The following is an 11,848-nucleotide window of genomic DNA, read 5'->3' on the forward strand; positions in this document are numbered from 1 at the left end:
ATAAAATAATAATTAAAGGAGGCAAAAGAAGACTAATACGAAGTATGAACCACCCAAAATCCTGATTCAATCTTGATTCTTCCTCTCAGCGATAGTGTTTTCCTGTTCTCTCACGTGTCGGATTATTAAAATACCCCTGCTATACTCCCCAAATTCCCTCGGCGTTTCGTCCATTTAAAGGAAAAAGCGTAGGGCTATTTTGGGGAACGAGAGTGGTAAAGGTGGAAGAAACAGCCCTCGAGTACATTTTTCTGGAAGTCCGACCTGGACACCCATTCAAGAGAAGCGAATTTCGTTTTATTTTCCTTTTATTTTAATAATTATATTATAATTTAATTAATTTTCTTTTTTTAAATAGAAATTATAGTTGCCACGTTTCGGTACAATTTATTTCTTTAGTTGTCTGTAAAATGATTATTGCGAGTACAAGGTTGTTTTCTGGTTGGCTCAATGCGAACTAAAATAATATAAATATGGTAATTTAAGAGAAAATAGTTGGCAATCCAAGCCATAGTGAAAGTCTCCATTGTGTTAAAGTTAATTATAATAATTCAAATATGACATGGCCTCTACTTTTCTACTTTTCTTTTCTTTGCTGGTCAAATTTGGATTTGTTTTTTTTAATGTTTTATTTTTCTAATGGATAAAAAAATATTTTTAAATTTCAAAAAATTTATTCCTTTATATTTAGTCAAAACCTTTAAAAATATATGAATAAAATTAACCTTATTATTTACACGTGAAGAAAGAAATATTAAAAGAAAAAATGGACTGGACTTTCAATGGATAAAATCCTTTAAAAAATAAGAGAAAAAAGAAAATTGGACTTTTAATGGATAAAATCCTTTACAAAAATTATATTTTTTGTTAACCAAACTTTTATAAGCTTTATGAGAAAATAATTATTTTAAAAAATAATTTTGAATGTATAAAACAAAATAAATATAAGTACTAAAATAATGATCATATTCTTATTTTGATTTATGATACCAATAATATTTTTGAAGTGAGATTGTGTTACCTTGTGAATTTGATTGTCAAGGTTTTCAACTCACTACTCTCATATAGTGGACGGGTCACTTGTGTGGTATATGTTGTTAAAATTAAAACAACAAAAAGACATAAGAATGAGAGTGTGTTTTGGGATCTTAACTTATAAAAAAAAACCTATTATATACAAATTAATGGGTAATAGTGGGCTATGAATTTGAATGCATCTCTATAATTACATAAGTTATACTTTTTCATTTTCTTCCATTACTCATAAATATAATTTACCAAATAAATTTCATAATGATGGGGTTACAAAAATTGTAACACCGTATTCATATGAGTTAAATTTTATAACTCTCCATTTATAATTTGAGTTTTTCATAATTCACCTGATTAAACTATATTATAACTTAATATAAATAGCGTACTACACTCAAATATAGTATTATATAATGTCTGTATTGTATCGATTTGCACACCCCACTTTTGGAGACAATCGATCCCACTTGATGGTAAGGTGTTACCATATTCAAAAGTAAAGTGGCGAAGGGAAATGCCCACGAAATCAAACATAAAAAGCATTGGAGGCAACTCACCATTGGGACAATGGTTTTAACGTATAACTAAAATTTATGGTTATTTATCCTTAATTTCCCGAAGACACAGAAAAATAAAAGAACTCACTTTATAAATATAATTACGAGGTGATCTTAGAATTTTTAAGGGTGCCCGTTTGATAGTAATTTTAGGAAATAATTATAATATTTTTAATATTTAAAAAATAAAAATTTCAAATGTTAAAAGGATTATAAATACTTCATAAAATCATTACCAAATACACTTTTAAATGTATTTATAAGTAGTAAAGTTTCTCGGTTACTTTTTTTTCTTGTATTTTTAATTATTAGATTAAAAATGTTAACTTTTTTCCTATAATGTGTGATTGTATATAATTATATTTGTATGGATATAAAGTGAATTTCTGAAAATTAAGAATCAAACTGATTTGGAAAGAATGTTAAATTGGAATTTTAAAAAGAAAAAATTTTCAAAATCTTACAAGGGGAAATCTTTTAATGAATTATAACTTTGCGATCTCTAACTCACGATTTTTATATCTGTAAAGTTTTAAGGAGGCTGTGTATGGTTTTTTGCATATATCGCATATCTCTATGCAATTAAAATTATTATTTTAATTAACAATCTCAATCTAATTAAAGAATTCATAAAAAATTAAAAATTAAAAAACTTTGAACTAGATTGAATATGACTACATGTCCATACCCTTTTACATAATTCCGTGAAACAAGATCATACTTACTATATATACTCGTACTAATTTCTATATAATAGTATTCTTGAATGTGCAGAAAGTAAAAATACAAAAATGATGTAAAAAAAATAGAAGATATGTTTGTCTACAACAAATTAACATTATTAATTCGTAACAAAAAATAGAAAATAGGTGCAAGTCACGCATTCTTTTATGGCAAGAGTTGTCACAAGGCCATAAAGTATTGAGCCATTCTCTACTAATTCGTAAGAATTAAGAAACCAACTTATGACGATTAATATTGTTAACACGTTTAAAACAAATTCTAGTATTAATAGTATATGTTTGATTTTGGTTCAATGACAACATTGTTTAGTATCAATTAATGAAAATATTAACACTAAATGTAGGTTAAAGCAGGAAAAACATTTCTATCGATTACATAGTATAAAACAAAATACAATTTTTTTTTCATTTCTATATTTATTTATTTATATTTATGTATGATTTATGTATGCAAACAAATATAAATAAAATTATTTTCTAATAAATTAAGATCAAAATAATTAAGATATGTTTAATTTTTAAGAAAAAAAAAATGATTTTTTTTTTTATTTCATAACGTGGTATAGAAAATTTTAAAAAAATAAAAATAATGAAATGTATGTACTAAGTAATTCAAATCATGATTTATAAATTTATTTAAAAACTCTCTTGACAAATATGATTCTCCATTGAAAAAACTTTAAGGAAAAATAAGAAAAGTTTAAAATAAAATCAGAATAATATTTCGAGGAAAAAAATACACAAAAACTAATCATACTTTTCATCATAATGTAATGACTAATGATCATCTTCCAAGAAAAGAAAAATATTAAAAATACAAAAAAGTAAATTGGAAATATAATTTTTAATTAAATATTTGAAAAGGAAAAATAGAAAGAGAAAGAACAATTAAAATTGAAAGTAGCTTGGGCATGGAAGTTAGGGTTATAATTTGGGTCGATAGGTTGATTTGATAGCTAATCAAATCCAATCAAATTAAGAAACAATCATTTGTCTTAATCCAATCTGAATTTTAATTTGAGGTATTTAACTTAAATCCAACTCAACTTCATTTTCTAAACTCGGATTAGATTTGAGTTGGCTCCGTTAATTTCTAGTTGATTGAGTTGCATAATTCAAAATTCATTTGTAGTATTTTTTTAAAAAGCTTTTTTAATGTATTTATATGAAAAATTAAATAGTAAATAGAAAAAAAATTCAAGATAAAAAGAAAAAAAAAACAAACATAAATTCATATATATTTTTAAATGAAAAGCATATGATATAATATAATTTGCTTTTTCCCTTAAAAAAAATGAAGATTATTATAATAATATAGATTATAAACATAATAAAAACATTAAATTAAATAATTAGGTTAGGTTAGGCTAAAAAAAACCTCACTCAAACCCAACCCGGGTAGTTAAAATGATTGCTTAGACCCATCCACAGGTCGTGTTAGGTCAGGTCGAATCAGGTCAACTTCCACACCTAATAGAAGTAGTCTACTCCTTTCAATAAAAATTTTAGAACCTCAAATAAGAACTTTTTAAATTTCCACTTCCTACAATTAAAGGAAAGACCCATTCAATAATGGGTTGGATAATTAAAACTAATACTTCAAGATTTCCTAAATTTAAATCTTAAGACCTCACATGAACGATTTGGAAAAAATTCAAATAATTAAAGTTCATTTTAAAATAATAAAAAAATTATCATGATATAAATAATAATAAAAATATGACTGCAAAATTATTGTTATTTTGTGGACGGAATTAACCCTTTATCCACTGTAAACTTATAAATGACATAGTTAGGTAATTTTAATAGATCAAACATCTATGAATGAGGATCTTTCCAACAATTTAATGAATTGTATAGGCTAATAGGTATAATATAAATTATTCAACTTATATAGTAATACAATATAGCAATTTTTATTTTATTTTAAATATGAAATTATTATTAAAAATAAATTTAAAAAATCATTTTTTTAAATATCAAAACAAAATTAGATATAAGATAGTTTTTTCAAAAGAAATGTCAAATATGAGAACAAGATATACCCTCACTTATTTAATATCACATTCCATTAAATGAAACTAATAACTAATATCATTTAGAATGCGTTTTTAACATTTCCAATACTTGAAAGTATTTACATTTTCGACCTAATGAAAATAATGACTAATATAATTTAAAATGTGCTTAACAATGATTATAAAAAACATTTCTATTATTTTTAATAATTTCTAACATTTCTAATACTTAAAAGTGCTTCTAATATTTCTAACAACGTTTCCTAAAATTACTATCAAACACATTCTTACACATTTTTCATTTAAAAACTAAAACTAAACAAATACCGAGATGTTTCAACATCATCTAAAAATTTTATGAATTATGAAACATGAAGAGAACTTTTATTGGACCTACCGGGTCACACAAAAAAAAACCTTCACCATGAAATAACAATACATGATACCAAAGTAATAATATCCCTAACATCTTTCTTCCTTTTCAAACCCCAAAATATAGTTTCACAAAGCAGGCAAGATGGTTCATTACAGAACCCATACATATATATATAAATTTTCCTACCGCAAGTCTGTAATAGACCAACAAACCCATGGTTTAACACATCATCATACGGCAACATAATATATATTCACAAAGGAGCTTGTACATTATCCCATCGCATACTTCTGTGTCCAGCTCCGAGCAGTTGTTTCATACTTGGCTCGGTCGGTCTTGTACATGTGGGCAATCTCTGGTACGAGAGGGTCGTCAGGATTTGGATCGGTCAGCAATGAGCAGATGGAGAGCAGCACCTGATTTGCATGCAAGTACAGTTAATTATCCAATAATAATTGGCCATGTTAAATTTTCTTTTCTTTTATAAGAAAGGATGAAATGTGAGCATCAGCAGCAAACGAATTTTGAATGGAGTTCACAAACGTTGGATGAGAACTTCCAAGCTCAAATATAAGTTTTAAAGCATCATGTGTACCAGCAGCAAAGCACATGCAAACCCAACTCAACCATATCACTGACCTGGTGAGCTCAATCTGATGCTTGAGAGTGGGTGGCTTGGGCCGACTTGACCAAGTTGAACCCTACATACATACTAAAGATGATACTGAAGTTCTAAAAGTTACGAGGTAAAGAGGAAGAGGAGGGGGAGAGTGGATCGCCCAGTGTGTCTACTGAAGCACCAAGCCTTACCCCAATACTTGGGGTCAGCTTTACAGATTGAAGTATGATCCATCAAGGTTTGAGATTATGACTGATGTCTTACTTCCGACTGGACATCAACACTTTAAAAGTTGATGCCAAATCCCAAAGAGGCCTGTTGGTGGTGCGGGGGGCTGGGGGCTGGGGGTTGTTCCTAAAAAGCAGTTGATCGGGTGGGGGAATCAACCTTACTGATTATGCATTTTAAATTCAAGCAACCCTCCCTTATTTCCCTAGACTAGGAAAGGGTGCCTAGATTTCAATCAAGAGAACTAATTATTAAGCCAACATGATAATTTACGGTCCTATATGCGCAGGTGATAACCAATTATGGAAACATGGAAGTGTTCTAGAAATTGAATATCAAGGCAAAACTGTGGCACGATATATTGCTAGAGACAAGTCATGGAATTGGCGACATAACAGTTTATGATATGTATTCCTAGCACAAATATTGAAGAAGTTTGGATCAAATTATGTGCCAGGATGAACGATTGTAATCAGGGAGCTATCTTTTGAAATCATTATTGTGTCATTAACCTGCAGATTGTTGATCAGGATAAACATGCATCCAAGCACATGGTAGCTTGAGACCTTCCACCAGACCATATATCAAGTAAACCACATACCAAGGTAATGTGGTAGTCTCAAGTCCTACCAGAGCTCACATTTGGGCAACATTCAATAGATGACAGTGTTGAGAATAGCTTATTGTTCTATAGATTGATACATTATAATAGTTTCAATTGCCACCAGGCCACATCTTTGGGCACCCATCAATAGATGAGTATGACGTTGAGAATAATGGACCTATAGAACAATGCATCAGGGAAGTTTACAGCTTATCCAACCATACAAAGTTGAGGGCCCAGACAACCATGTATTGAAGCAATTCAATAATTTTAGGCACTACATGACCACGATAATGAGGTAACATTGTAGTCCTAAATCCTACACAATCATGTGCTAGTAAATGTATTACTCACACGCATATACATACATAAATACATAGATAACTATGCCATTGTGAGATGAAATAACAAGAATCAGGAACATACACCATGTAATAACAAAAATTTAAGGGGAGCAATAGATTGATACATTATAATAGTTTCAATTGCCACCAGGCCACATCTTTGGGCAACCATCAATAGATGAGTATGGCGTTGAGAATAATGGACCTACAGACCAATGAATCAGGGAAGTTTACAGCTTATCCAACCATACATAGTTGAGGGCCCAGACAACCATGTATTGAAGCAATTCAATAATTTTACGTACTACATGACCATGATACTGAGGTAACATTATGGTCCTAAATCCTACACAATCACTGGTGCAGCATGGTAAACGTATTACTCACACACATATACATACATAAACACATAGATAACTATGCCATTGTGAGATGAAATAACAAAGAATCAGGAACATACACCATGTAATAACAAAAATTTAAGGGGAGCAAAGGCAAACCTTAGAGATGGTAAGTGCAGGGCTCCACTGTTCTTTAAGAATATCAAGACAAATACTTCCATTGCTGTTGATATTTGGGTGGAAGACCTTGGTCCTAAAAGCAACCTGCAAAATGAAATACCATTAGCATTGTCCAACATATAAAACATCGAGCCAAAAAATTAGACTGAAATTTTTTACATTTAATTGCATATCTTAAGCATCATCTACAAAATTCCATCCCATGCACGTACTACCACATATTAATTGACATGGTGCAATAGCTTATAATGTTGCTTTATCTTTTCTTTATCACATGCATTAAATGTGTCAATTCCACATTGGAAATTAAACCATAAGGAGCCTTCATGAGGCTTGTGGAACTAGATGCTTACTAAAAAGCCGAGATACTCAAAGTTGGAGCCAGTTAATTATTTCAAGGACTGGCTTCATAGTGTGAACCTCAGGGTTACAGCTGATTACCTAACAGTGCGAAGCTTGGAGACTAAACATTGTTTCATGGTCAAATCAATCCTCAAAGAGCTGTCTCAAGGAGGAGGGGATTTTCTGAAAAAGGAGATATCAAGCACTTTAGGCCCTCAAAGGCAACCCCTTCCAAGTTGACAACAGGGCGGTAAAGGCTTTGAAAAAATGATTATTTATTATTATTATTTTAGAAGAGGGAATGTGTGGCAAATTGGTATACTATTTTTTTCCTGTTAAAAGAAAAATAAATTGGTGAATTATTTTTTAGAGGCAAATAAAGAAACAATAAATTGGTGTATAGGTAGAAAAGGAGAAGGAATCTGCAAATCATCTTCTGCTGCATTGCTCAGTGGCCTGGGAACTAGGGGCCTTAGTTTAGTTGTTGCTTTATTTGAGGTCTTTTGAGTTCTCCATTAGTCTATAAAAGTTTAATAACAAGTTGGGAAAGGAATTTCCCCGTGAAGTGGAAGACAGGGAGAATATGGAAGATTGCTCCCTTTGTGTAGCACGGTGCACCAGGAGAGCATGCAATACAAGAACTTTAAAAAAAGCTTTAGTCTCATTCTTTAAACTCAAGAAATCTGCCCTAGGTCCCCAATGGCTCAATCTGTCTAGGAGGGCAAAATTTTCCTGTTCTTCCTTACGGAGTTTTTAGATTGTGTTGTTATGGTGGTGAGGTTGACTGTTGAGGCATCAACCTTTTTTTGTCCTTGTACCCTCCTTGTATAATTAGCAAGTTTCGCCTCTTTTGCGATTTTATACTCATAAAAAGCTGTCATATTGGTATATCACTTTGGACATACGTTCAAATGAATAAGAAAAACTTACTAAAATTAATGAAAAAGATTTGAGGCACCAGTCAACTATTTACATACAAATATCAAAATTATCATGTTGGATGAACTAATATACCTTGTATCCTGTATTATCTTCTTGCCCCATAATTATTTTTAGCTATTATATCCCTCTCATAGTTTTAAGAATAAAATGCACTTGAAATCAGAACCAACAACTTACTTTAGGGGGCTTGAAAGGATAATCAGGAGGAAAATGAATAGTAACTAGGAATACACCTCCTGCATATGGGCTATCAGGGGGTCCCATAATTGTTGCTTGCCAGTGGAACATGTCTTCAGCTACAGGTCCTATTACATTCAAACCAAGCTTCAAAAGGTTACATATGCTTGTGGGATTTGAGCTCAATTATACGCATGTTAGCACATATCAAGTAATTGTCATGCCATGAGAACAAGAACAAATACAATTTCATCATCAATTCATTGTGTCAGATTTTAATTTAACCAGAGGGTTTTTTTTGACAAGTAGAAAAAAAAATTTGAAAAAATGTCTCAAAGGGAAGTGTTACTTTGGCATAGAGAATCTACACAAAGTAACACTTGACACATGAAAGAAAAGAAAATAAGAGGCAAGGGCCAATAAAATGACCAAAATAAAGCCTTAGACTACCCCTAAGGGTTAAAGAACAAATTTTCCACAGTCAGCCAAATCTCTGAAAATTTCACAAATCCACTCCTTCCATACACATAAAAGTAAATTCAATTGAGCTTTTCTCCATAGTTACCCTCCTCTTTTTTTCCCTACACAAATTAAATAAATATCCTTCATTGTTTAAGATGCTGCCCCAGAGGCACCAAAGGTGGAAAACATCAAAGACCATAGGCTACAGACCATCACAATGGATAATAAGGGGATTAGGTTATCCTCATTATTTTGCACAAACTATACTAAAACAAACTCATCTTAGAGAGTTTCCAAGATAATTTATCTTCTGTCCCATCTCTGACTCAAATGGCATAGCAGGTAGATATTGAAGTCTCCACAACTGCAACATGCAGTAATGGAACCTCCTAATGAATATGGGATTACCATATTCCGATAAGCACTTCCTCCCTCCAAGCACCACTCAGCAACCAAACCTTCTTTATCTTCTGTGAAGGGAAACAGTCCTTTGGAGGGACTTCTGCACATATTCTCCATATCCAAACCAACGGCATCCCCTACCCACACTAGAGCACCAACACCAACCCAACCCACCACCCACTCCTACCTCACACAAACAAACCCAACAACTCCTCTATGAATTTACCTGCTCCTGTTTTATAACTTCAGGAGAAACCACACCACTATAATTTTCAAGGAGATGTCTCGCAACATCTAAATGCGGCAAATTGTAAAGTAAAAGGACAATTCAATACCGGGTATCAAAAACCCAGATATTCAGGTCAAACACAATCACCAATATAAACACCATTTTCACATCCAACATCAATATGATATCAATACATGAAGAACCCGATCAAAGAAAATAAACAAGAAGAAAAAAAACCCACACACCAGCACTGCATGAAGTAGGAGGATCTTTCTGCAAATCCTTCAGTTCCTTCAAAATACGCTTCGAAGCCATTGACGCTCCAACAAGTCAAGGAGTTGAAGCCCGTACCTGCAGAACCCCATTCCCCCATACAAACAAAATTTAGCACAAGAGACCCAAGCATCACACAATCCCAGAAATTCACACACAAAACAAAACATCAACCCTAAGTTTGAGTTTGATTGCCGAGAAAACATGGAAAAAAAACACAAACGTATCAAACGCATGTAATCTATTGTTCTATTTGACCAAAAAAAAGTAAAAATTTGGAGCTTCATAAACAAATTAATTTCTTTTCTTTTCCCCACCTTTTCTCGGCAACCAAACAAGCAAAAATAAGAAAATTAGAGAGAAAATTACAAGTAGAGATTGAAGAAATGGAGAAATTTAGGGTATAGCGGAAAAAGGAGACGGCTTTTAAGGCGATCCACAGCCGCCCCCCAAAACCGCCTTTTTTATCCCTCTCGCTTTGCCTTTCCTCTTCCGGCTTTCCCCTGTAGACTTTTATGCCGACTGAGAATGAGATTTCCCCTACTTTTTTTATTCCGCTTTTGACCTCTCCGTCTTTTTCTTATTCTCATTTTTGTCCCCTCTCACGCCGTTAAATTTAAAACTGTTTAGTATTATAGAATTCTCATTTTTGTTCCTTCTCACGCCGTTAAATTTAAAACTCTAAAGTATTGTATAGGGATTTTTTTAAAAAGTACGACACTTTTAAAAAATAATTTATAAACTATCCTAGCGAGAAAAATAATTATAAATCTATCATAATTTTTACTATAAAAAATCATCTTTTTAAGACACAATTTCTAAAATTCCCTTTTTTATCAATAAGAAATCAACTCTTAAATATACGATTTTGGTAAAACAAAAAAAAAAAAAAAAAGTGAGAATTGTCTCTTGAAGATACGATTTTCACAAAAACAAAAACAAAAAAAATCAAAAATTCATTTTGTCATTCCATACTATACTTATACAATAATACAATTATTATAAATATATATTATAAAATTAATTAATTTTATTTGCTAAATTTAATATATAAATAATATACTAAATTTAATATAAGGTAAATAATATTTACCTATTATTTTTTGGGAAAATCATGCACCAATTATAAAAAATATGAGATTTTGAAACTTTACTTTTTTCTTTTTAATTTTGGTGTATAATGAAAAAAAATATTATCTATTCATACACTCCAATAGTGTTTTCAAATTTGTTTCACAATTACCCTCAAAAGTAAATGACAAAAGTACACACCAATTTAATGTTATCTGTTAACAACAAAAGTACACACCAATTTAATGCTATCTGTTAACAAGTACATGAGTCATTTAATTTTATTATTTTTTTCATATCAATATAACTCTCTTACCACTGGTCACATTTCCACTTTTTTGTTTCCACTTTTTTCTTTTTTCTTTTTTTTCCTCTCCTACCACCATAATCCATTGTTACCTATTATAGTTTTTATTATTATTTTTCTTTTTTATCTTTATATTCTTTTTAATATGCTCGTGCATTTTTTTAATAAAACTTATTTAATTTTAATTTATTTTTACTCTCTAATTTGTCTATATTTATTGATTTTAATTATTTTTTGACATATTAAACTTAAAATGATAATATATAATAAATAATTAATCTAACAAATTAAATAAATAAATATATATATATATATATATATATATATATATATATATATAATGTACAAAAATGAAAATATTATCGCACAAATAATAATGATTTTAAATATTAATTATAATAATACATTGTATAAATTAAGATTTAAATTTAAAAACTTCATTTTATTATTTAGAAGTTTATGATATAAGATTTTTTATATTAAAACTAAACAAAAATTTATTTATTTTGTAAATTATATCACATGTAAAAGTAAAAATATCATCGTAATACTATTTTATTATTTACATTATTTTTCTTTTAATTTTTATTTTAAGTTTATC

At 30.2% G+C, this 11,848-nt stretch overlaps 1 protein-coding gene across 1 annotated transcript; it reads right to left on the bottom strand.

Moving 5' to 3' along the window:
- Positions 1-4,751: 4,751 nt before the first annotated feature.
- Positions 4,752-10,348, bottom strand: LOC117919970 (ubiquitin-conjugating enzyme E2-17 kDa). The gene is made up of 5 exons (XM_034837296.1): positions 10,239-10,348; positions 9,842-9,947; positions 8,504-8,631; positions 7,022-7,126; positions 4,752-5,142 (listed from the first exon to the last, which is right to left on the bottom strand). Exons 2-5 carry the CDS (start codon positions 9,909-9,911, stop codon positions 4,999-5,001), a joined length of 447 nt encoding a protein of 148 aa, XP_034693187.1. The 5' UTR covers positions 9,912-9,947; positions 10,239-10,348; the 3' UTR covers positions 4,752-4,998.
- Positions 10,349-11,848: the final 1,500 nt, after the last annotated feature.

This window comes from Vitis riparia, chromosome 8, assembly GCF_004353265.1.
Source record: "Vitis riparia cultivar Riparia Gloire de Montpellier isolate 1030 chromosome 8, EGFV_Vit.rip_1.0, whole genome shotgun sequence".
Taxonomy (NCBI): Eukaryota; Viridiplantae; Streptophyta; class Magnoliopsida; order Vitales; family Vitaceae; genus Vitis; species Vitis riparia.

Bases quoted from the DNA above. Each gene is read 5' to 3' on its own strand.
- LOC117919970 (XM_034837296.1), bottom strand. From the start codon at position 9,911: ATGGCTTCGAAGCGTATTTTGAAGGAACTGAAGGATTTGCAGAAAGAT. The intron at 8,632-9,841 runs GTGTGTGGGTTT...TGAATGTAATAG, and splicing joins TCCTACTTCATGCAGTGCTG to GACCTGTAGCTGAAGACATG. The intron at 5,143-7,021 runs GTTTGCCTTTGC...CATGCAAATCAG, and splicing joins CTGCACTTACCATCTCTAAG to GTGCTGCTCTCCATCTGCTC.